Consider the following 27383-nt stretch of genomic DNA (forward strand, 5'->3'; position numbering starts at 1 on the left):
AGGCAGAGACAGCAAGGGCGGTTCGTTGCTCCAGAGCCTTTCCGTTCACCTTCACACTCCTGGGCCAGACTACACTCAATCATATGACCTACTGAAGAGATAAGTCTTCAGTAAAGACTTAAAGGTTGAGACCGAGTCTGCGTCTCTCACATGGGTAGGCAGACCGTTCCATAAAAATGGAGATCTATAGGAGAAAGCCCTGCCTCCCGCTGTTTGCTTAGAAATTCTAGGGACAATTAGGAGGCCTGCGTCTTGTGACCGTAGCGTACGTATAGGTATGTACGGCAGGACCAACTCGGAAAGATAGGTAGGAGCAAGCCCATGTAACGCTTTATAGGTTAACAGTAAAACCTTGAAATCAGCCCTTGCCTTAACAGGAAGCCAGTGTAGGGAAGCTAGCACTGGAGTAATATGATCAAATTTCTTGGTTCTAGTCAGGATTCTAGCAGCCGTATTTAGCACTAACTGAAGTTTATTTAGTGCTTTATCCGGGTAGCCGGAAAGTAGAGCATTGCAGTAGTCTAACCTAGAAGTAACAAATGCATGGATTAATTTTTCTGCATCATTTTTGGACAGAAAATGTCGGATTTTTGCAATGTTACGTAGATGGAAAAAAGCTGTCCTTGAAACAGTCTTGATATGTTCGTCAAAAGAGAGATCAGGGTCAAGAGTAACGCCGAGGTCCTTCACAGTTTTATTTGAGACGACTTTACAACCATCAAGATTAATTGTCAGATTTAACAGAAGATCTCTTTGTTTCTTGGGACCTAGAACAAGCATCTCTGTTTTGTCCGAGTTTAAAAGTAGAACGTTTTCAGCCATCCACTTCCTTATGTCTGAAACACAGGCTTCTAGCGAGGGCAATTTTGGGGCTTCACCATGTTTCATTGAAATGTACAGCTGTGTGTCATCCGCATAGCAGTGAAAGTTAACATTATGTTTTCGAATAACATCCCCAAGAGGTAAAATATATAGTGAAAACAATAGTGGTCCTAAAACGGAACCTTGAGGAACACCGAAATGTACAGTTGATTTGTCAGAGGACAAACCATTCACAGAGACAAACTGATATCTTTCCGACAGGTAAGATCTAAACCAGGCCAGAACTTGTCCGTGTAGACCAATTTGGGTTTCCAGTCTCTCCAAAAGAATGTGGTGATCGATGGTGTCAAAGGCAGCACTAAGGTCTAGTAGCACGAGGACAGATGCAGAGCCTCAGTCTGACGCCATTAAAAGGTCATTTACCACCTTCACAAGTGCAGTCTCAGTGCTATGATGGGGTCTAAAACCAGACTGAAGCATTTCGTATACATTGTTTGTCTTCAGGAAGGCAGTGAGTTGCTGCGCAACAGCTTTTTCAATTTTTTTTGAGAGGAATGGAAGATTCGATATAGGCCGATAGTTTTTTATATTTTCCGGGTCAAGGTTTGGCTTTTTCAAGAGAGGCTTTATTACTGCCACTTTTAGTGAGTTTGGTACACATCCGGTGGATAGAGAGCTGTTTATTATGTTCAACATAGGAGGGCCAAGCACAGGAAGCAGCTCTTTCAGTAGTTTAGTAGGAATAGGATCCAGTATGCAGCTTGAAGGTTTAGAGGCCATGATTATTTTCATCACTGTGTCAAGAGATATAGTACTAAAACACTTAAGTGTCTCTCCCGATCCCAGGCCCTGGCAGAGCTGTGCAGATCCAGGACAGCTAAGCCCTGGAGGAATACGCAGATTCAAAGAGGAGTCCGTAATTTGCTTTCTAATGGTCATGATCTTTTCCTCAAAGAAGTTCATGAATTTATTACTGCTGAAGTGAAAGCCATCCTCTCTTGGGGAATGCTGCTTTTTAGTTAGCTTTGCAACAGTATCAAAAAGAAATTTTGGATTGTTCTTATTTTCCTCGATTAAGTTGGAAAAGTAGGATGATCGAGCAGCAGTGAGGGCTCTTCGGTACTGCACGGTACTGTCTTTCCAAGCTAGTCGGAAGACTTCCAGTTTGGTGTGGCGCCATTTCCGTTCCAATTTTCTGGAAGCTCGCTTCAAAGCTCGGGTATTTTCTGTATACCAGGGAGCTAGTTTCTTATGACAAATGTTTTTCGTTTTTAGGGGTGCAACTGCATCTAGGGTATAGCGCAAGGTTAAATTGAGTTCCTCAGTTAGGTGGTTAACTGATTTTTGTCCTCTGACGTCCTCGGGTAGGCAGAAGGAGTCTGGAAGGGCATCAAGGAATTTTTGTGTTGTCTGAGAATTTATAGCACGACTTTTGATGCTCCTTGGTTGGGGTCTGAGCAGATTATTTGTTGCGATTGCAAACGTAATAAAATGGTGGTCCGATAGTCCAGGATTATGTGGAAAAACATTAAGATCTACAACATTTATTCCATGGGACAAAACTAGGTCCAGAGTATGACTGTGGCAGTGAGTAGGTCCAGAGACATGTTGGACAAAACCCACTGAGTCGATGATGGCTCCGAAAGACTTTTGGAGTGGGTCTGTGGACTTCTCCATATGAATATTAAAATCACCAAAAATTAGAATATGATCTGCTATGACTACAAGGTCTGATAGGAATTCAGGGAACTCAGAGAGGAACGCTGTATATGGCCCAGGAGGCCTGTAAACAGTAGCTATAAAAAGTGATTGAGTAGGCTGCATAGATTTCATGACTAGAAGCTCAAAAGACGAAAACGTCAAATTTGCTATCGTAAATGTTAGCATCACCTCCGCCTTTGCGGGATGCACGGGGGATATGGTCACTTGAAACCAGGAGGTGAGGCCTCATTTAACACAGTAAATTCATCAGGCTTAAGCCATGTTTCAGTCAGGCCAATCACATCAAGATTATGATCAGTGATTAGTTCATTTACTATGACTGCCTTTGAAGTGAGGGATCTAACATTAAGTAACCCTATTTTGAGATGTGAGGTATCACGATCTCTTTCAATAATGGCAGGAATGGAGGAGGTCTTTATCCTAATGAGATTGCTAAGGCGAACACCGCCATGTTTAGTTTTGCCCAACCTAGGTCGAGGCACAGACACAGTCTCAATGGGGATGGCTGAGCTGACTACACTGACTGTGCTATTGGCAGACTCCACTAAGCTGGCAGGTTGGCTAACAGCCTGCTGCCTGGCCTGCACCCTATTTCATTGTGGAGCTAAAGGAGTTAGAGCCCTATCTATGTTAGTAGATAAGATGAGAGCACCCCTCCAGCTAGGATGGAGTCCGTCACTCCTCAGCAGGCCAGGCTTGGTCCTGTTTGTGGGTGAGTCCCAGAAAGAGGGCCAATTATCTACAAATTCTATCTTTTGGGAGGGGCAGAAAACAGTTTTCAACCAGCGATTGAGTTGTGAGACTCTGCTGTAGAGCTCGTCACTCCCCCTAACTGGGAGGGGGCCAGAGACAATTACTCGATGCCGACACATCTTTCTAGCTGATTTACACGCTGAAGCTATGTTGCACTTGGTGACCTCTGACTGTTTCATCCTAATATCGTTGGTGCCGACGTGGATAACAATATCTCTATACTCTCTACACTCGCCAGATTTAGCTTTAGCCAACACCATCTTTAGATTAGCCTTAACGTCGGTAGCCCTGCCCCCTGGTAAACAGTGTATGATCGCTGGGTGATTCGTTTTAAGTCTAATACTGCGGGTAATGGAGTCGCCAATGACTAGGGTTTTCAATTTGTCAGAGCTAATGGTTGGAGCCTTCGGCGTCTCAGACCCCGTAGCGGGAGGAGTAGAGACAAGAGAAGACTCAGACTCAGACTCCGACTCGCTACATAATGGGGAAAACCAGTTGAAAGTTTCTGTCGGCTGAATGAGCGACACCAGTTGAGCATTCCAACAGCATTTCCCTCCAGAAGCCATGAGAAAGTTGTCCGGCTGCGGGGACCGTGCGGGGGGGGGTTATACTAACGTTAGTATCTGTACTTACTGGTGGCACAGACGCTGTTTCTTCCTTTCCTACACTGAAATTACCCTTGCCTAACGATTGCGTCTGAAGCTGGGCTTGCAGCACAGCTATCCTCGCCATAAGGCGATCATTCTCCTGTATATTATGAGTACAGCGACTGCAATTAGAAGACATCATGTTAATGTTACTACTTAGCTTCGGCTGTTGAAGGTGCTGACGAACCATGTCCAGATAAAGCGTCCGGAGTGAAAAAGTTGAATGAGGGAAAAAAGTTGCGATGGAAAAACTAAAAATATAAACGGTAATTAAAAAGAAAGAAAAAAAAAACGTAAAGTTGTCAGCTAGCAAAGTAAAGTTGGCAACAAAACGCACAGCAACAAAACGCACAGCAACACGTCTGGAAATTCAAGAGGAAGTGACGTCTACACCAAAATATCCAACCTCCTGTCCGACCACATAAATACACACACTCACACACATGTAATACAACTGCGTTAATGTGTGTATGTGTGTTTCAGGAGATGCTGGGAGAACTGTTCACACCAGTGGAAACCCCAGAGGCTCCCAACCGAGGATTCTTCAAGGGCCTTTTTGGGGGAGGAGCAACTTCCCTGGACAGAGAGGAACTATGTAAGTGACACACATGGAACATAACACACACATACTATAGTGTACACATGCACAGAGAAACTATTTGATTTATATATTCAGTGTTAAGTTTGCTACATTAGTAGGCTCTCCCTTTCTCTTTCCCTCTCAATCTCATTCTCTCCCACTCTTTTTCCTATCTCTTTGTCTTTCTGGCTCTCCCCCTCCCCCTCTCCTCTAGTTGGTGAGACGCAGGCGGGTAAGGCGTCCCGTGGCCTTGCCCAGCACATCCCAGGTCCTCAGGGCCTGGAGGGCATGAAGGGGGCAGCCTCGGGCGTGGTGGCCGACCTGGCGCGTGCCCGGATAGCACTGGATGAGAGAGGGCAGAAACTGGGCGAGCTGGACGAGAGGACGGCTGCCATGTTGGCCAGCGCCGACTCCTTTGGCAAACACGCCCATGACGTAAGACGTTACATTATGATACAAAACATAAAACTAATCTGAGATCACTTCATCCTGTAGGAAGGTGTTATATTATGAGGCTACACTGGAAAAAAGAAGGAACCCACACTCACTGAAATATTCTTACGTTTTAATGTTGTTGTTTTTAGCAGCAGAGGTCAGAACAAACGGACGTGGTCAGAGCAAACAGCTTTCTTCAGCATTCAAACGCTGGTGAAGGCTGCCCTCGAAACGCTGACAATAAAAACGTAAAGAATATTTCAGCGAGTGCAGGATTTTCCTTTCTTCCAGTGTATGGCTTTTGAACCCTGCACCCAAATACTTTTTGTTACAACAAACTTTTGAGCTCAGCATGCCAATTCCTCATTTAATTCCTGTTTAATAACACAAATGTGTTAGTGTTGGAAATAGCCCTTAGAGCAAGACAATGGGGAGTTTTCTGTAAAACTAGTGTTCCATTTTCCCCTCTCTAAAGATGATGCTGAAGTGCAAAGACAAGAAGTGGTACCAGTTCTGATCTGAGAGGGGGAGCAGAGCCAAAGGGATATAGCTTCATCTGGACTCTACATGCCCCCCTCCTCCATCTCTCCATCCATCCCTCCTTCCATCTCTCCTTCCTCCGCTGGACACGTGGGATGCTCTTTCCTAGCACAATGTTGTATACTGTATTTACCTCAGTCATAAGGTACAAACTGAGGAACGGACTGGAGAGAAAAGAGGTGTTCTCTTTTTTGTTATTGTTTGTTTTTCCCATCTGTGACCTGCCGATTGACTGGAGCTCTGGGGTTTCCTCATCCTCATTCGGCAAAATGTTCTGTGCCGTTGTCTCTGCTACAACCAATCCGGGGCATATACTAACAGACAAAATCAGACACAACTGAGAGAAAAAAGAAACAATGAAGAAACAACAACAAAAAATCTAAATGTAAAAAGAGGGAAAAAATTATATATATACATAATTATATATACATAAATCTATATAAATGATCAATGCTGTATTCACTTCCTACTGTCAAGTGCAAAACAACAAGAGGACAACTTTACAGGTGGAGACAGACTGGTGGTGTGAGGGGCAAAGGAAGCTCTACTCAAAGTCACAGGAGGTGATATCATAGTTGCAGGATAAAAAAACTGGTAATTCCAATGTACACTGGATCCCCTCTCCATGCTCCGACTCTCCTCATCATATAGATTCACTGTTTTCATATCGTTCCCAACTGTATTATACATGTTTTAAAGGTAGAGTCAGCTGTATGACATAGATGCACAAAGTAAACAGCATAGTGGGTCAATTTCTGCAGCAACTAAGAGCTTTGGAGCACGAGGCTAAACTTCTCAGCTGTTTTGGTCCCGTGGCTACCATACTGTAAGAGCGCAAAACGAACCCGAGCACAGGAGCAGATACTGTGTGTGATTATGTGAGAGCGAAGTCTTGTATCTTGCTCATTGCCATAGCTGTGGTGCTGTTCGTGCAATGTAATTTCGCTGACTCTACCTTTAATTTATCTCTTCTTGTTTATTGTTTGTTTTATTCTGTTATTGTAAATCTGTTTTTCTTTTTCTTAGCTGTCGTGAACATTGTGAATGATGATATGTTTTTATTTGGTCATGTTGCCAGTATGTTTTGTGGCTTTGTTAAACTCCCATAAAGCTATCCTTATAAAAAGGGCTGGATTCAAAAACAGGTCATGGATATAAAATACATAGATTTATCATTCAGATCAGTACACGTCACCATCCATAATGTTTCATATCAGGTGTCACACACATCAGAAATCTTGAAGCAAGATCAGAACTCCTGAGGCAAGACTGTCACTGTCTCTGTCTCTCCCTGAAGTGTTTTATTTGACATGTAAATGCTACCTTCCTCCCTGACCTCATCATGCCATTAACATCTGCTACAGTTTGGTCTTGTTAGTGACCCTGTATGAAAGATGTCAGTGTTACAGTAGGCCTATACACTGCTGGTCTATCCAGACCTATTGGATTGATATTCTGGAGTAAATATACTCTATGGACATGTGATCCTGAAGTGCACGTGAACTTTGTGATTACTATTAACACATGGGAATAAACACATGTGTTTGTGTTCAAATATGCAGGACTATATATACAGTATGTACGTTCACGCAAAGTCATACGTTTTTGAAGACTGAAACTTTTCTAGTTTTCCTTGAGAATTGTCCGTAAAATATTTTGTCAGTTTGAGTGGTCTGTTTATTGACATTTTATTTATTTAAATGTAAGAGACGCTGCTATATGTGTGGTGTGTCGAAACCGTCTGTTGTTTAGAGATCTGTTTCTATCCCCATTTCAGTGGTGAAAGCACTCATTTGTATGTCCTTCAATGTTCTGCCAGGCTTCTCTGTCGTTCTGTTGTAAATAGGTAAATAGTTTGACAATCTAAGACCAATTGGAAAAGTGTTGGGTGTTGCTCAAGCAAGCGACTCAAGGACAGCTGCCATATTTTTAATGACGCCAAAGAGTTACTTTAGCTTTCGTTTCCTTGTTCCATTACTCAACTTGGCATTCCAGAAGTTTCACTAATTAAAATACAATAGGCATAGGTCTATATGGGGCCTTGGGAACTGTGCATTCTGACCCGGTCACTGGGCTAGGTTCCCTTCTCAAGGAGAGTGGGATATGCAAAAAAACAAACATTTCCAATTCACACATGCGTATTAATACACACTTGTACATGTGTGAAATAGGACAAATATAAGCACCCACCAAATGATTATTATTAGTGAGGGTAGCAAGTTTTTAGTATGGAACAGCCATTGTATTCACAACATTGTGCCCATCATAAAGGTTCTAAAGTGGTATTTGGCTAACTTCTAAGTAGCCTGCACCTTCTCCTAAAAGGACCATAGGAGCATTCCACTGTTGCTATGACCAGCACAGTATCTTAAATGTTCAACTTTGTGGTCTATGAAAAAATGTTGTGCTGTATGATCGATAATGACTTGTTTTCTTGTCTCAAAATGCTTGATTTTGGTGACCAATCAATCTGTGTCAAATCAATTGTGGAAAATCAGCAAGAAAATATGGGAAGAAAAGAAATAACACAGTAACCACAGTAACAACAAAGTAAGCACAGTAATGACACACTAACCACAGTAACGAGAGGATGTCTGCATCAGCAGGATGATGCAACCTCTGTGTAATGTGGCTCCATCATAGACCGGACTTGTATGTTCAGTGTCTCAGTCTGCTCACATCATGCTTCAACTCTCCCTGGCTTGTCTTCTAATTGCATTCTCCTTCTACTCCAGTAACAGTTCCAAGTGGCTCATTTTGGAGATGCTAACTTGCAGGTTTGGTCTCTTTTTCTGTGTTCTAGTATGCACTGTTGTGTGGTTGTTGATAGGTAGCCCTGCTTCAATCTTCCAAGGAGAAAAAATTACTTACAAAAAAAATGATTAAGGTCCTTCCCGTTCATTCTAGATCTCTTTTATTTTTCAGATTTTCGATGAGTTTTCTCTTGTCTTTGAGTGAGTTGTTTCTTGCCCACACACTCAGTACGCAGTATTCTTCTTACCTGGTATTATTCATACTCACAAGAGGGAGTCTGTCCGCCATAATGCCATTTCTCTCCTGGATTTAACAGTTATCAGTGGGTTGCAGTATTTTCTCATTGTAGCCAATTTTCTTGTACAGTTTTATGCAAATTTCACATGGATGTTTATGACTTTATCTGCTGCCACAAACAATTTAGAAATAATTCTGTAGATAGAAATTACTGTGCAATGGAAAATAAAAGTGGAAAACATGCATACCTTTGGTGTTGGTTTATTCTCCATGTTTCTTCATGAAGACTACGGTGAATGCATTGTGTCCTCTTATTCAGGGAGGTGCTGCTCCTTTCATTATTTATCAATAAGTCAGTATTAACACAGAATAACTGGTTACAGTACTGACTTGAGGCTGAAGCTATAGTCATACAGCATTGATATAACATCTGGGATATCTAAAAGTGAGTGCCTCAGACAGTAACATGTAGTTTGAGGGTTAAAGCTGAGCATCAGGATGATCTCATCAAGGTCAAGTCCCAGAATCCAGACTCCAGGCACAGTTAGCGATGAATCAAACATGTTCACTAGATGGCAGCAAACACTCACATCAGTTCCATTCATTTGAGTGGAATCCAGATAGGGCCACTAAGACACAAGAGCATTGGTATGGTACTGGGGACTATTCATAGTGGGGATACTGGGGACTATTCATAGTGGGGATAGTGGGGACCATTCATAGTGGGGATACTGGGGACTATTCACAGTGGGGATACTGGGGACTATTCACAGTGGGGATACTGGGGACCATTCATAGTGGGGATACTGGGGACTATTCATAGTGAGGATACTGGGGACTATTCACAGTGGGGATACTGGGGACTATTCATAGTGGGGATACTGGGGACTATTCATAGTGGGTATACTGGGGACCATTCATAGTGGGGATACTGGGGACTATTCATAGTGGGGATACTGGGGACTATTCACAGTGGGGATACTGGGGACTATTCATAGTGGGGATACTGGGGACAATTCATAGTGGGGATACTGGGGACAATTCATAGAGGGGATACTGGGGACTATTCATAGTGGGCATACTGTGGACTTTCCTGTAACTGGCAAACACTTTAAGTATGTGTGAAAGGTACATTTGGTCATTGAATATGGAACTAGATGATGAGGGTACTACATCTGTCAGGATTTTCATTAGTATAAAGCTAAATCACTCACTACTAGAGTGTTTATCTGGTTATTTACTGAATAATTAAGTTGAGGGAAAACAGTGAAGTGCTGTGAACTTTTTTCCTTTACATTTGTTCTTCTTTTTGCTCCCCAAAATGACCACCAGTGGACCCAGCATCGTGTTTGAGTGGCTGAAGACCCTCACGCTCTCTCCAGTGCTGGCTCCAGGCATAAGCAACATAATTGGTCGTTTAGGGCCCCTGGCCACTAGAAGAGTAGTTTAGGAACCCAGTCAGGTCTCAACTTACAAGAGTTGGAATAGTAGAATACACAAGGTGCAAGTTCGAAATGTGGTTGTGCATCAGCAGTTTTTCACTTGTTTTGTCAGTCACTGATAGTCACTCCATGTCAGCCATGTCAGCTGACAATTATTAGATTGCTAAATTAGTCTAGTCAGTTATCTAAATGTGTGGTAATCATGGCAGAATGACCAACCGGGCAAGCAGGGCACATACCCAGGGGCCCTGACCTCCATTGATTTGGTTACTCACTCTCGCTCAGATATCATTAACATGGCATGTGTAGAATTGCAGGAAATTATCTGTAAAACTGATCAAATTATTTCTCTCCACCCCATGGCAAAATGAGTAGAATTGCAGGAAATTATCTGTAAAACGGATTGAATTATTTCTCTCCACCCCATGGCAAAATGAGTAGAATTGCATGAAACGTATTATAAAATTGCCAAAAATTCACTCCACCCCATGGCAAAATGTGTAGAACTGCAGGAAACTTGCTTTACAACTGCAACATTTTCTAAACGCCCTATGACAAAGTTGCAGGTAATGAACTTTAAAACTTACATTTTTCTCTTTGCTGTCAAGAGGGGGGAGCCATGGCTCTCTCAGTATGTGGAGTCCTTCATGGATAACGGCTACGATGATCTGGAAGGCGATGGTGTCTACATACCGCACCAACGGCAAAGGATCCACGACGCGGTGCAAAGGCTGAAAGCTGAGGATGAGGTGGCTGCCCGGCTGTATTTCATGCTTGAGCCGATGCCCACCACGCCACCCAACAACAACCTGTTGGACCAGTACGAGTCTAAACTCCTGGAAATCCAAGTCTTGGATCGAACCAAATAGTGACCGGGTTGGGAGGGATGGGGGCGCGTATCTAGGTGCGCAGAGGAACCTGACGCTTGGCAACAGGAGGGAGCTGGTGATTTGCCCCAAACTGAAGCTGAAGATCATGATCAGGGATAAAGTCATCAGAGATGGAGTCAACCTTGCCAGGCCACCATACTCAAACAAGGTATACAGTCACATAAAGGTTTTTGGTGTGCTTTGTCCTTTGTTGTTGACCTCATATGGTCTTACAGAAACACTACCCTGTATTGATCTCACCTAAGTGACTGCTGCATCGCAGTGTGCTCTCAGGTTCCCAAGCAACCATTACAGGTGATCGAGTGGTCAGTGGCCAGTCTGTCTTGAAGGTCACTTTGGGTTTACCATGATGAAATATATTAGTGGCTTCCAATATTTTTTACATCCTTATAATCTAAAAATGAGTTTATGTCAGCCATCTACCCTTAGGGTAGGGGCTTCAGAGAGAAGTGGCAATCATAATCTAACCTTTAGAATAGGCCCTACCCCACAAAACACAAACAAACTGTCTCTGGATCAACACCTCACCTCACACCTGTCAGGCCCGGTGCCAGTGTAACGAGTGACTAACTGGTCATAAATCAGATTTATTTCATGCCTATCCTAATCACGAACATGAGATGAGAGAACAGAAGTGTCCCAGGCTCAGTGAGTTCAGTTCAACCTGGGGAGGTCTGAGTGAGTGTTGCTGTGGTGACGGCTGCTGTGGATCAATGATGTGCAGGAAGATGAGGAGCCTTCAATCAGTCTCTAATTTCCTGTAGAGGGTTGCAATTTACAACCTGATTATTATTCATTAGTGTTCCCCCCCTTCCCTTGGGGAAACGCTGTTCACTCACACTGACCTCCGCTGTCTAGTGTCCTCAGCTCTCAGGCCCCAGGGCTCTGGCCTTAGATGGTGGTTGAGAACTGGCATTAGAGTGGAGCATCATGAGCTGGCATTAGACTGGAGCATCATGAACTGGCATTAGAATGGAGCATCATGAACTAGCATTAGAATGGAGCATCATGAACTAGCATTAGAGTGTAGCATCATGAACTAGCATTAGAGTGGAGGATCATGAACTAGCATTAGAGTGTAGCATCATGAACTAGCATTAGAGTGTAGCATCATGAACTAGCATTAGAGTGGAGGATAATGAACTAGCATTAGAGTGTAGCATCATGAACTAGCATTAGAGTGGAGCATCATGAACTAGCATTAGAGTGGAGCATCATTAATTAGCATTAGAGTGGAGCATCATGAACTAGCATTAGAGTGGAGCATCATGAATTAGCATTAGAGTGGTGCATCATGAACTAGCATTAGAGTGGGGCATCATGAAATAGCATTAGAGTGGAGGATCATGAACTAGCATTAGAGTGTAGCATCATGAACTAGCATTAGAGTGTAGCATCATGAACTAGCATTAGAGTGGAGGATAATGAATTAGCATTAGAATGGAGCATCATGAACTAGCATTAGAGTGTAGCATCATGAACTACTATTAGAGTGTAGCATCATGAATTAGCATATGAGTGGAGCATCATGAACTAGCATTAGAGTGGAGCATCATGAACTAACATTAGAGTGGATCATCATTAATTAGCATTAGAGTGGAGCATCATGAACTAGCATTAGAGTGGAGCATCATGAATTAGCATTAGAGTGGAGGATCATGAACTAGCATTAGAGTGTAGCATCATGAACTAGTATTAGAGTGGATGATCATGAACTAGCATTAGAGTGGAGCATCATGAACTAGCATTAGAGTGGAGTATAATGAACTAGCATTAGAGTGGAGTATCATGAACTAGCATTAGAGTGGAGCATCATGAACTAGCATTAGAGTGGACCATCATTAATTAGCATTAGAGTGGAGCATCATGAACTAACATTAGAGTGGAGCATCATGAATTAGCATTAGAGTGGTGCATCATGAACTAGCATTAGAGTGGAGCATCATGAACTAGCATTAGAGTGGAGCATCATGAACTAGCATTAGAGTGGAGCATCATTAATTAGCATTAGAGTGGAGCATCATGAATTAGCATTAGAGTGGTGCATCATGAACTAGCATTAGAGTGGAGGATCATGAACTAGCATTAGAGTGTAGCATCATGAACTAGCATTAGAGTGGAGGATAATGAATTAACATTAGAATGGAGCATCATGAACTAGCATTAGAGTGTAGCATCATGAACTACTATTAGAGTGTAGCATCATGAATTAGCATATGAGTGGAGCATCATGAACTAGCATTAGAGTGGAGCATCATGAACTAGCATTAGAGTGGATCATCATTAATTAGCATTAGAGTGGAGCATCATGAACTAGCATTAGAGTGGAGCATCATGAATTAGCATTAGAGTGGAGGATCATGAACTAGCATTAGAGTGTAGCATCATGAACTAGTATTAGAGTGGATGATCATGAATTAGCATTAGAATGGAGCATCATGAACTAGCATTAGAGTGGAGCATCATGAACTAGCATTAGAGTGGAGTATAATGAACTAGCATTAGAGTGGAGTATCATGAACTAGCATTAGAGTGGAGCATTATGAACTAGCATTAGAGTGGATCATCATTAATTAGCATTAGAGTGGAGCATCATGAACTAGCATTAGAGTGGAGCATCATGAATTAGCATTAGAGTGGTGCATCATGAACTAGCATTAGAGTGGAGCATCATGAACTAGCATTAGAGTGGAGGATCATGAACTAGCATTAGAGTGTAGCATCATGAACTAGTATTAGAGTGGATGATCATGAATTAGCATTAGAATGGAGCATTGTGAACTAGCATTAGAGTGGAGCATCATGAACTAGCATTAGAGTGGAGTATCATGAACTAGCATTAGAGTGGAGTATCATGAACTAGCATTAGAGTGGAGGATCATGAACTAGCATTAGAGTGTAGCATCATGAACTAGCATTAGAGTGGAGGATCATGAACTAGCATTAGAGTGTAGCATCATGAACTAGCATTAGAGTGGAGCATCATGAACTGGCATTAGAGTTTAGCATCATGAACTAGCATTAGAGTGGAGCATAATGTATTAGAGTGGAGCATCATAGCATTAGATCAACGTTTAAAGTATGGGTCGCGGACCTGTTAATGGTGGGTCGCGATGTAAATGTATAATTATTTTCATTAATTGAATTAATTTGGCCAAGTGCAACTGCGTTCTCGGTTCAGTATACTCTCTGCTTATCAGCGGTCTCTACTCAGTTTTGGAGAGGTTGTAGAGGGAGATGCCCATGTGCTACGCTGTTTACCGGATCTTTTTTCTGCAGTTTTCTTGAAGATCACTCCGCGACCCACACGCTGCAGCGCTGTCGTTCAAGACACTGACTTGTTATTCCCATTCGCCATCACTCACCGCTGTCATGAAATGGACTTATGCTAGCCACAAGTTCTGACTGAGCTCAATCGTCATGAAACGCAAATACAGTGAAGACTTTTTGTCTCTTTCATAAAAACTTTGAGAAATAACGAGGAGCGCCCACAATGTGTTTTGTGTGGGGAAGTGCTAAGTAATGAGTCTCTCGAAACGAACAAATTAATAAAACGACACGTCCTGACCAAACATATCATGACGGTAAACCCAGGGAGTTCATTCAGAACAGGGCAGAATGCTTCAGGAAACAGTGCTTCGAAAGTTGAAAAGTAAGTCAACAAGCAAGGCATTGTCATTTTATAACAGGTAAGCAGAAATAAGGGAGTACTATCTCTCATGGGAGTAGATGTGAGATTCTCTTTCAAATAATCCCCTGGCCTTGTAACGTTACACAGCTAATAGCTAACGTTAGCCAAAGCAAATTAACTAGCTACTGATGGTGCAACCCTAAGAAACAGCACAGATGAAAAAATGATCAGGCCTACTGTCCTGCCTGACTGAGAAAGCAGTAGATCTTCTGATCCATTTTGGCACCACATACAGTTGAAGTCGGAAGTTTACATACACCTTAGCCAAATACATTTAAACTCAGTTTTTCACAATTCCTGACATTTAATCCTTGTAAAAATTCACTGTTTTAGGTCATTTAGGATCACCACTTTATTTTAAGAATGTGAAATGTCAGAATAATAGTAGAGAGAATGATTAATTTCAGCTTTTATTTCTTTCATCACATTCCCAGTGGGTCCGAAGTTTACATACACTCAATTAGTGTTTGGTAGCATTGCCTCTAAATTGTTTAACTTGGGTCAAACGTTTCAGGTAGCCTTCCACAAGCTTCCCACAATAAGTTGGGTGAATTTTGGCCCATTCCTCCTGACAGAGCTGGTGTAATTGAGTCAGGTTTGTAGGCCTCCTTGCTCGCACACGCTTTTTCAGTTCTGCCCACAAATCTTCTGTAGGATTGAGGTCAGGGCTTTGTGATGGCCACTCCAATACCTTGACTTTGTTGTCCTTAAGCCATTTTGCCACAACTTTGGAAGTATGCTTGGGGTCATTGTCCATTTGGAAGACTCATTTGTGACCAAGCTTTAACTTCCTGACTGATGTCTTGAGATGTTGCTTCAATATATCCACATAATTTTCTTTCCTCATGATGCCATCTATTTTCTGAAGTGCACCAGCCCCTCCTGCAGCAAAGCACCCCCACAACATGATGCTGCCACCCCTGTGCTTCACGGTTGGGATGGTGTTCTTCGGCTTGCAAGCCTCCCCCTTTTTCCTCCAAACATAACGATGGTCATTATGGCCAAACAGTTCTATTTTTGTTTCATCAGACCAGAGGACATTTCTCCAAAAAGTACGATATTTGTCCCCTTGTGCAGTTGCAAACCATAGTCTGGCTTTTTTATGGCGGTTTTGGAGCAGTGGCTTCTTCCTTGCTGAGCGGCCTTTCAGGTTATGTCGATATAGGACTCGTTTTATTGTGGATATAGATATTTTTGTACCTGTTTCCTCCAGCATCTTCACAATGTCCTTTGCTGTTGTTCTGGGATTGATTTGCACTTTTTGCACAAAAGTACGTTCATCTCTAGGAGACAGAACACGTCTCCTTCCTGAGCGGTATGACGGCTGCGTGGTTCCATGGTGTTTATACTTGCGTACTGTTGTTTGTACAGATGAACGTGGTACCTTCAGGCAATTGGACACTCAAGTGTATGTAAACTTCCCGACTTCAACTGTACCTATGCAAGTCAGGGTTCTCAAGTACAGAAACAGACTGAATGCTGAGCATGACATCAGTGTTGTACTGTCAAACTGATCCCAGAACAGACCTGCTTGTTGAATCTTCAACCAGCCACACACCTCTCATTAGGACTGTGTGTGTGTGTTTACTGGGCTACATCTGTGTTAGGTGATCAATCAGTTTATTCCAGTTCAGAATTTAAAAAAAGATGTATTTTAACAGCAACAGTTCCAACCTAGACCTTCTATCAACAAAAATGTATACAGTATGATGTATAGTAGGCCTGATCATCATCATCTGTACTGTTACTTAGGGTTAATCTATCAAAAACTGAGCCTGTGTGTGTTCTGTTATACATCTGTGTGATGTGATCAATCCGTTTATTCCAGTTCAGAAGGAAATTATTTATTGTATTTTAACAGCAACAGTTCCAATCTAGACAGGAATGTAAGAGTGTTTTTAATGGGGGAAAAATATACATGAAAATATATTTATGGGTATTTCATTGTTATTTGTTTTTGTACATATTGCATTGTTTATAGGCATAAGGGAAATGAAATGTTCCGATATTTATGTATAGTTGCATATTTTCCTGAGCTTGGGTCCCAGGAAAACACATTTGGGTCCCAGGCTGAAAAAGTTGATGAACCGCTACATTAGAGTGTAGCATCATGAGTCAGCGAGTCCTATCCGTTTATGGGGTTCTAGTGTTTCCCCTAGATTATTTTCTAGGTTGCTGCCCAAAAATTCTCTATTGTAATAAACCATTTTACTGTGTCTAATTAGTGAAAGGAAAAGCAGAGTGATGTTTCATGGGGGGATTGATTTTGCCCTTCTCTATAAGTGATTGAATTTTTATTTTCCCTGTGGAAAGGGTAAGACAGTCATTTTATGATCAATGTAAGTGAAAGCCAATACAGTACAGTACAGCATTGATAGTCCTGGTGGAGCTGTTCTTTCTTACGGACCCATACATCAGAAGTCCTCTTCCAGAGGAAAAACAGATCCTATTTTCTATGTATCATTTGATGTGTACAGTTGGGAGAACGTTTGGCAGGATCACCAATACAATGACTTATCTGTCTGTCTGTCTCTGCCTGTCTCTGTCTCTCTATCTGTCTATCTCTGTCTCTCTCCGTCTGTCTGTCTGTCTGTCTGTCTGTCTGTCTGTCTGTCTGTCTGTCTGTCTGTCTGTCCGTCCGTCCGTCCGTCCGTCCGTCCGTCCGTCCGTCCGTCCGTCCGTCCGTCCGTCCGTCCGTCCGTCCGTCCGTCCGTCCGTCCGTCCGTCTCTCTGCCTGTCTCTCTGCCTGTCTCTCTGTCTATGCCTGTCTCTGTCTCTCTCGCTGTCTGTCTGTCTATGCCTGTTTTTGTCTCTCTCTGTCTCTGCCTTTCTCTCTCTGTCTTTCTCGCTATCTCTCTATGTGTGTCTTTGTCTCCCTTTCCCCCTCTCCTCTCTCTCTTTCTCTCTCTCCTCTCTTTCTCTCTGTTTGTGTGTGCAACCGTGTGTACTTGTGCATTCATGCATGTCTGTATGTGCATCTGTATGATGTGAGTCACTATGATTTGAGTCAATGTAGCCTCCACAGTATGTGAGCCTGTGAGCTGTGGTAGGCTATAGGGAGTTTAGTGCTGCTAATGCTTTATTTACCAAAACAAAATTATCTGGCAAATTGAGGTTTTAATTTGATTAGGTAGTGAAAATGTGTTTTTCATCAACTGGAAGGATCTGTGTGGGTGTGTGTTATGATGTTGGGTGAGTGAGAGGAGAGGGGGTGAGTGAGAAGTGGAGGACGAGAAAGGTGTTGATTTGTTCTAATTTGCCAGACTGTTACCATGAAGCCATGGTCATTGAGGAGAGCTGTTACCATGAAGCCTTGGTCATTGAGGAGAGCTGTTACCATGAAGCCTTGGTCATTGAGGAGAGCTGTTACCATGAAGCATTGGTCATTGAGGAGAGCTGTTACCATGAAGCCTTGGTCATTGAGGAGAGCTGTTACCATGAAGCCTTGGTCATTGAGGAGAGCTGTTACCATGAAGCATTGGTCATTGAGGAGAGCTGTTACCATGAAGCCTTGGTCATTGAGGAGAGCTGTTACCATGAAGCCTTGGTCATTGAGGAGAGCTGTTACCATGAAGCATTGGTCATTGAGGAGAGCTGTTACCATGAAGCCTTGGTCATTGAGGAGAGCTGTTACCATGAAGCCTTGGTCATTGAGGAGAGCTGTTACCATGAAGCATTGGTCATTGAGGAGAGCTGTTACCATGAAGCCTTGGTCATTGAGGAGAGCTGTTACCATGAAGCCTTGGTCATTGAGGAGAGCTGTTACCATGAAGCATTGGTCATTGAGGAGAGCTGTTACCATGAAGCATTGGTCATTGAGGAGAGCTGTTACCATGAAGCCTTGGTCATTGAGGAGAGCTGTTACCATGAAGCCATGGTCATTGAAGAGAGCTGTTACCATGAAGCCATGGTCATTGAAGAGAGCTGTTACCATGAAGCCTTGGTCATTGAAGAGAGCTGACTGTTGACTTTGCATTCTGACCTACTGGCCTGTTGACTGGGTCGGACACACACTCACACAAACACACACACGCATGCACGCACGGACACACAGACACAGTCCCTCAGACAGGGTCAAAGCTGCCCCGCTCAGTAGATGACACATCAGTGTGAGTGGTTGCCAAGGCGACCCAGATTATGAATGACCCTGCACAGCAGCGAATCCGTGTGTCAGGAAGAGCGAAAGAAAAAGAGAAAAGAAAAAGAGAACAGGAGAGAAAAGAGAGATCAGTCTGGTCCAGGCCTATGACAGGTTATTATTTAGAGGCTTTTAAAGGGGCAATATGGAGTCGCTACATCCATTTTTTTTGACCAATTAATGAATGATATTTTACCCAAACAAGGGCAGGGAGGATGCTTTGTTATTGTTTCTACTGCTGACAGCAGCTTTACAGCATCAGTCGATGGCAGGAGAAATATGTCTGTTTGATTTTCCACCAGACAGGGAGTGTTTTGTCTTCCTATACTGCGTGAGGTTAATAGGTTTCCTCATGGTGTTTGAGCGGTTATTCTTTGATCGCTCTACTGTAGGTAGTGAATGGCACCTCACTGTTACATGTTGTTTGTCCTTACCTGAAGACGTGTGACACTCTTCCTGATGGAGCCTGAAACAACATAATTAAGAGCCATTGGTGGATGACATTATCTCCTCATCTTCTCTCTTTTCAGCTCTATATTTATAATGTTTTTTTAAAATTAGTTATCCCCGCCTCCTTATTTACATATCATATCAAGGTCATATCCACGATAGGATCAAGAACACATGGGGGGTTTTACAAAACAATAAACAATACATGCTTTATTTCTCACATACACCAGATAGGTGCAGTGAAACGTGTTGTTTTACAGGGTCAGCCATAGTAGTACAGCGCCCTTTGAGCAAATTAGGATTAAATGCCTTGCTCAAGGGTACAGCGACATATTTTTAAGCTTGTTGGCTCGGGTATTCAAACTAGCAACCTTTCAGTTACCGGCCCAACGCTCTAACTGCTAGGTTACCTGCTGCCCTAACCCTATAGACATACAATAGCCTACGTTCAAAACAATTCAAGGTGTCTATAGATACAGGTCAGTGACCTGTACCTTTTCCCTCATTAGAATGCTATACATATAATGCCCTTTAACCCATTTGACTTGAATCAGGTTTTAGCTTAATGGGTGATGCTATAGAAGTGGTGTAAATTTCAGTCCCACCCCAAAAAAATTAAGCTCAAACTTTAGGACATTTATTTACATCATGATATGTTCTTATTCAATCCAGGGCAATAACAAGCATATTGTTAGATTAATATAGTACAAAGATCTTTTTATATACCAATTTCTATTGAGAGGTGGCTGTCCTAACCCTGACTTCTGCTGTGTCACCTTTTGATGTCACTACCGAAACAAACATGTTGAAATACTTTATAATGACTGTGCCTTAATCCACACCCTTCTCCGGCATGGCTGCATGCTGAATAGTCTGTCTGCAAACATTTAAAAGAAAATGAGTGAGCATATTAGTAAATCTTTATTTTTAAGAAGTGTCACTACAGAACATTTAGTATATATGTTACACGGGGTCGAGCAGGTGAACCCAAGTGCAGACTCACACGAGGAGACAGGGATAAGGTAACCAAGGTATTTATTGAAAAGAGTGAGGAGATGGGGTACAGGCCAGGGGGAGCTTGGGCGGGTAGCAGGGAACCAGGAACTGAGGCTGCGGCTGGGGCAAGGGGAGCAGGGACAGGGTAAGCAGGTCCAGAGCGGAATGCAAGGAAGCAGTAGAGCGGGGGTCCAAGGCAGGGAAGCAAGACTGACGAGATGAGGGACTGGCGACAGGGACCAGAGTCAGAGGGGACGGAATGAGCAGAGGCTACGATCTGGTAGCGTGGAAGTGGCAGGGCTGAGTATTTGTAGAGGTCTTGATTATGGAACAGGTTGCAGCTGGTGGGGATCTGCTCTGACTCCAGCACACCTGTCTCCACTCACACAATCAGATACACCCACACAGAGAGAGAGGGAGAGAGCACTGGGGGAGTGGCGGCAGGTTAGGGAGACACAGGATGAGAAGTAGAGGGCGTGGCAGGGGCAGATGTAACAATATCAAGAAATATGTCAAGTACGGTTTTGGGACTAAAATATATATTTACTGAGATGTACATCTGTCCAAATGAAAGACAGCCAGCCATATGTTATCTATCGGGATTCTTTAAAGTCCAAAATGAGTCAAAACTGTCCAAGCTGAAACAGTCATAACCGAATCAATTTACACCATGGAGATATACAGTACAAAGATCTCATCTTTGTATCTGTGTTATTATGGCATCTGTGACAGCATGGGCAACACAACTGAGGCAATCTCCGTTTTAAAGTTGAATGCGCCATGCTCTACCAACTGAGCTACAGAGGACCACCATATGGGTAGTGGACAAGTGCACACTTCAGGAAAAAGTGTATAGTATTGAGATGCACAGCCAGCTCCAACCCTCCAGGAGCCAAAACATTGAAATCTATTTGGCAAAAGCATAGAGGTCTATAATGTGTTATACTGTACTACTTCACTGTACTCTACTTTACTGTGCTCTACTGTACTGTACTCAGATGTACTGTACTCTACGTCACTGTACTCTACTTTACTGTGCTCTACTGTACTCTACTGTGTTCTACTGTACTGTACTCAAATGTACTGTACTCTACGTCACTGTACTCTACTGTGCTCTACTGTACTGTACTCTACTTTACTGTGCTCTACTGTACTGTACTATATTGTACTCTACTGTATTGTGCTCTACTATACTGCACTGTACCATACTGTACTCTACTGTACTGTGCTCTACAATACTGTACTGTATGTACCCTACTCTACTGTATTCTACTGTACTATACACCACTGTACTGTGCTCTACTGTAGTGTGCTGTACTGTACTCGAGCTTACTTGAGTTCAGTTTGGGTGGACAGCTTGATTTTATTGGCCTGTTTTTGCGCAATGCATGACATTTGATTTGATTGGTCAATCACTTAACAAAGATGAGCAGTTTTTTTCTGTCCATTCCCAAAAATATGCTATAAAAAAAAAGAATTTGGGATGGTGAAACGTTTTCAGTGTAAACTTAAACAACTAAAAACAGATATAAAATATGTATAAAAGATAATAGAGCAACATATTTATAAGATCGCCTTTGATAACTAACAACCACCAAAATAAAAGCAAGACAGTCAGAGAGAATCTAGAATTCCAAAAATGGCATGGGGCCCCCTCTGATGTTGTTATAATGTTTGAGTCACTCAGATAGCTTAAGAATACAGCAAAAGCATGGCAAAATGTGTAGAATTGTCAAAAACTAGCTTTAAAACTGTACAAACTTCTCTCTGCCCCATGGCAAAATGTGTAGTATTGCATGGAAATTAGCTTTAAAACGGCAACATTTTGTCTCTGCGGCCAAGAGGAGGGTCTCTAAAATGTTCAGTCGGAGACCGCGCCATTGGCCAAGCCATACCCCAAACAATGTTAATGGCATGTCTTGGGGGTATGGTCTTTGTATCTCTGTAACTTTTATCCCATAATTATGGCAGCATCCACATTAATGTAGAAGTGTTCAGAAAAATATTCTATTCTTATTTACAATAAAAGTGAGTCCAAAATGACATTACCATTAATTTTCTATTGTGCACAAAATAATCTGAAACACAACCTAATTTTACCCAGTCAAAATAATTAATGGATACCATTTTTATGTCTCTGCATGCAGTTTGAAGAAGTTGGAGGTAGTTTTACAAGCCATTGCTAACTAGCGTTAGCGCATTGACTGGAAGTCAACAGGTCCAGCTAGCATGCAGAAATAAAACATGTATTATGAGTTCATCTGATGCAGGTTAAGTTAGAAAAAGGGCTTAGTTGCCAAGATGTCACACTATCCCTTCAATGTTTTAAAATAATTGACTGGATTTAATGTACAGTATTCAACCCACTGTAGAATTTTCAAACTGCTGTAATGGTTCCCACCTCGTAACACAAGATTTACAAGCAGGTGGGAGTGCACAGACTGAAGCACCTCAACAACCTGCCCTCCCTGGCAGACTGATCAAGTACACCTTGCAACATGGATGCGTGGACGGATTTTTTACATTTCACTTGCCGCCATTACGGTAGCTCACTGAGCATTAAATTCTGTTCAACAGCCTTGGTTTCTCAAATGACTGCCTCGCCTGTATAGGGGGCAGTATTTTCGTTTTTGGCTAAAAAACGTACCCATTTGAAACTGCCTATTTCTCAGCCCCCGAAACTAGAATTTGGATAGAAACTAGAATAGGATAGAAAACACTCTAAAGTTTCCAAAACTGTCAAAATATTGTCTGTGAGTTTAACAGAACTGATATTGCAGGCGAAAACCTGAGGAAAATCCAATCAGGAAGTGCCTCTTTTTTTTAAACCTCTCTGTTCTTATGCATGCCTATCATCCATTTAAAGGGATATCAACCAGATTCCTTTTTCTATGGCTTCCCTAAGGTGTCAACAGTCTTTAGACGTAGTTTCAGGCTTTTATTTTGAAAAATGAGCGAGAACGATCACATTGCGTAAGTGGATAGGTGGGGATCTCAGAGTGAGTTTTGCGCAACAGAGAAAGGCGGCCATTGTTTCTCCCGGTCCTATTGAAAAACCAACACTCCCGGTTGATATATTATCAAATATATATTTGAAAAACAACCTAAGGATTGATTATAAAAAACGTTTGACATGTTTCTGTGGACATTATGGATATTATTTGGAATTTTCGTCTGCGTTGTCGTGACCGCTCTTTCCTGTGGATTTCTGAGCATAACGCGCCAAACGAACGGAGGTATTTGGATATAAAAATAATCTATATGGAACAAAAGGAACATTTGTTGTCTAACTGGGAGTCTCGTGAGTGAAAACATCCGAAGATCATCAAAGGTAAACGATTAATTTGATTGCTTTTCTGATTTTCGTGACCAAGGTACCTGATGCTAAGTGTACTTAATGTTTTGTCGAGCGATCGATAAACTTACACAAACGCTTGTATTGCTTTCGCTGTTAAGCATAATTTCAAAATCTGAGACGACAGGTGGATTAACAAAAGGCTAAGTTGTGTTTTGCAATATTGCACTTGTGATACTGCAATATGTAACTTTTTGGGCGACCCAACCAAATTCACATAGAAATGTGAGTTATAGACCTGTCATTCTCATTGAAAGCAATGTTAAGAAGCGTTAGATCTGTTCTATATGTGCCAGTTCTATGCTTCCCGTTCTTAAGTTTAGTTTGTGTGTCTTTTACTTTCGGTTCTGAACACCAGCTTCGAACAGATGAAAATACAATATTTTTAGTTATGGAAAGTATATTTCACAGCGGTTTAGATAGTACAATGATTCTTTACACAATGACAGCTGGTTTTGTCACATAAACTGAAATTAGGCGAGCTATTAGAATTTTAGCAACCAGGAAATGGAGGACTGATTTCTGCATTATTTTAAGATTACAACCACGAAATGTAAACACTCCGTAATGGCTGAAATGGACTCAATGGAACACAAAGCGTTTCCTTGCATCTATAGGAATGCCAACTTGTTGGTTGGGGATTTAATGCACCATCTTGACACTCAAAATAGAAGATTTTTTTTTTTGTGCAATTGAAAAAAGTAAGAATTTAATACAGTTGAAATATTTACACATTAGATGCGCTGAAATGAAAGCAGCTTCCGAAAATAAACACTTTGCCATTTCATTAATTTTCTTATTTTTTACCCCTAAGAGTCTAAGTCTTTGGGGGGAGGAGGATTCTACTAAGCTATCAGATGGACTTTCATTTAAATGTATGCCACTTACTGTAAAAGAGAAGGGAAAACTCTTTGCTGGACTTTGGGCTCCACTTTTTCCGAGCGCACATGCAGTATAATGTGAGGGAGCATAATACAGCTTGGCAAACAAAACATAAAATTATGCACATAATCACATTTGTGGAGATAGGTCCAGACAAGGTTGCTGTATTGTACAGTACATATTGAGTACATCTTAAGTACCCACTGTAACGATAGTCATTTTCTTCCTCCTCCTCGGACGAGGAGAGGCGAGAAGGATCGGACCAATACGCAGAGTGGTTAGTTTCCATAGTGATTTAATATATAACAAAACAATATGCGATACAAAATAACAAAATAACTACCGTGACAGTCCCGTGTGGCGAAACACTGACACAAGAACAAACACCCACAAAACACACGTGAAACCCCGGCTGCCTAAGTATGATTCTCAATCAGGGACAACGATTGACAGCTGCCTCTGATTGAGAATCATACCAGGCCGAACACACAAAATCCCAACATAAAAATCACACATCGACAACCCACCCAACTCACGCCCTGACCATACTAAATAAATACAAAAACAAGGGAAAACAGGTCAGGAACGTGACAGAACCCCCCCCCTTAAGGTGCGAACTCCGGGCGCACCTCCTAAACTCTAGGGGAGGGTCTGGGTGGGCGTCTGTCCGCGGTGGCGGCTCTGGCGCGGGACGTGGACCCCACTTAAACAATGTTTTTTCCCGCCTCCTTAATCGCCCCCGTGGCCTCCTAACCACAACCACCCTCCATATCAACCCCACTGAACCAAGGGGTAGCACCGGACTGAGGGCAGATCCTGGCTGGCGGGCGGTTCTGGCAGATCCTGGCTGGCGGGCGGCTCTGGCAGATCCTGGCTGGCTGGCGCCTCTGGCAGCTCCTGGCTGGCTGGCGGCTCTGGCAGCTCCTGGCTGGCTGGCTCTGGCAGGTCCTGGCTGGCGGACTCTGGCAGGTCCTGGCTGGCGGACTCTGGCAGCTCCTGGCTGGCGGGCGGCTCTGGCAGCTCCTGGCTGGCTGGCGGCTCTGGCAGCTCCTGGCTGGCTGACGGCTCTGGCAGCTCCTGGCTGGCTGGCGGCTCTGGCAGCTCCTGGCTGGCTGGCGGCTCTGGCAGCTCCTGGCTGGCTGGCTCTGGCAGGACCTGGCTGGCGGGCTCTGGCAGGTCATGGCTGGCTGACGGCTCCGGCTGGTCATGGCTGGCTGACGGCTCCGGCTGGTCCTGGCTGGCGGACTCTGGCAGGTCCTGGCTGGCGGACTCTGGCAGGTCCTGGCTGGCGGACTCTGGCAGATCCTGGCTGGCGGGCGGCTCTGGCAGATCCTGGCTGGCGGGCGGCTCTGGCAGATCCTGGCTGGCGGGCGGCTCTGGCAGATCCTGGCTGGCGGGCGGCTCTGGCAGATCCTGGCTGGCGGGCGGCTCTGGCAGATCCTGGCTGGCGGGCGGCTCTGGCAGATCCTGGCTGGCGGGCGGCTCTGGCAGATCCTGGCTGGCGGGCGGCTCTGGCAGATCCTGGCTGGCGGGCGGCTCTGGCAGATCCTGGCTGGCGGGCGGCTCTGGCAGGTCCTGGCTGGCGGGCGGCTCTGGCAGGTCCTGGCTGGCGGGCGGCTCTGGCAGGTCCTGGCTGGCGGGCGGCTCTGGCAGGTCCTGGCTGGCTGGCTCTGGCAGGTCCTGGCTGGCGGACTCTGGCAGGTCCTGGCTGGCGGGCGGCTCTGGCAGGTCCTGGCTGGCGGGCGGCTCTGGCAGGTCCTGGCTGGCGGGCTCTGGCAGGTCCTGGCTGGCGGACTCTGGCAGGTCCTGGCTGGCGGACTCTGGCAGGTCCTGGCTGACGGCTCCGGCTGGTCCTGGCTGGCTGACGGCTCCGGCTGGTCCTGGCTGGCTGACGGCTCCGGCTGGTCCTGGCTGGCTGACGGCTCCGGCTGGTCCTGGCTGGCTGACGGCTCCGGCTGGTCATGGCTGGCTGACGGCTCCGGCTGGTCCTGGCTGGCGGACTCTGGCAGGTCCTGGCTGGCGGACTCTGGCAGGTCCTGGCTGGCGGACTCTGGCAGATCCTGGCTGGCGGGCGGCTCCGGCTGGTCTTGGCTGGCTGACGGCTCCGGCTGGTCTTGGCTGGCTGACGGCTCCGGCTGGTCCTGGCTGGCTGACGGCTCCGGCTGGTCCTGGCTGGCTGACGGCTCCGGCTGGTCCTGGCTGGCTGACGGCTCCGGCTGGTCCTGGCTGGCTGACGGCTCCGGCTGGTCCTGGCTGGCTGACGGCTCCGGCTGGTCCTGGCTGGCGGACTCTGGCAGGTCCTGGCTGGCGGACTCTGGCAGGTCCTGGCTGGCGGACTCTGGCAGGTCCTGGCTGGCGGACTCTGGCAGGTCCTGGCTGGCGGACTCTGGCAGGTCCTGGCTGGCGGACTCTGGCAGGTCCTGGCTGGCGGACTCTGGCAGGTCCTGGCTGGCGGGCGGCTCTGGCAGGTCCTGGCTGGCGGGCGGCTCTGGCAGGTCCTGGCTGGCGGGCTCTGGCAGGTCCTGGCTGGCGGACTCTGGCAGGTCCTGGCTGGCGGACTCTGGCAGGTCCTGGCTGACGGCTCCGGCTGGTCCTGGCTGGCTGACGGCTCCGGCTGGTCCTGGCTGGCTGACGGCTCCGGCTGGTCCTGGCTGGCTGACGGCTCCGGCTGGTCCTGGCTGGCTGACGGCTCCGGCTGGTCATGGCTGGCTGACGGCTCCGGCTGGTCCTGGCTGGCGGACTCTGGCAGGTCCTGGCTGGCGGACTCTGGCAGGTCCTGGCTGGCGGACTCTGGCAGATCCTGGCTGGCGGGCGGCTCCGGCTGGTCTTGGCTGGCTGACGGCTCCGGCTGGTCCTGGCTGGCTGACGGCTCCGGCTGGTCCTGGCTGGCTGACGGCTCCGGCTGGTCCTGGCTGGCTGACGGCTCCGGCTGGTCCTGGCTGGCTGACGGCTCCGGCTGGTCCTGGCTGGCTGACGGCTCCGGCTGGTCCTGGCTGGCTGACGGCTCCGGCTGGTCCTGGCTGGCGGACTCTGGCAGGTCCTGGCTGGC

The 27383-nt window shown here is 44.8% G+C and overlaps 1 protein-coding gene and 1 pseudogene across 2 annotated transcripts in view; both read left to right on the forward strand.

Annotated features, from left to right (window-relative positions):
• LOC120019562 (syntaxin-binding protein 5-like) overlaps positions 1-5476 on the forward strand; it is a 196393-nt gene extending 190917 nt beyond the window's left edge. For both annotated transcript variants that reach the window (XM_038962867.1, XM_038962866.1), the window contains 3 exons: positions 4428-4539; positions 4739-4959; positions 5435-5476. In XM_038962867.1, the coding sequence (XP_038818795.1) occupies positions 4428-4539; positions 4739-4959; positions 5435-5476 (375 nt within the window). The remainder of the gene's footprint in view (positions 1-4427; positions 4540-4738; positions 4960-5434) is intronic.
• Positions 5477-9811: 4335 nt separating this feature from the next.
• LOC120019328 lies at positions 9812-11149 on the forward strand (annotated as a pseudogene).
• Positions 11150-27383: the final 16234 nt, after the last annotated feature.

This window comes from Salvelinus namaycush, chromosome 24 (genome assembly GCF_016432855.1).
Source record: "Salvelinus namaycush isolate Seneca chromosome 24, SaNama_1.0, whole genome shotgun sequence".
NCBI lineage: Eukaryota > Metazoa > Chordata > Actinopteri > Salmoniformes > Salmonidae > Salvelinus > Salvelinus namaycush.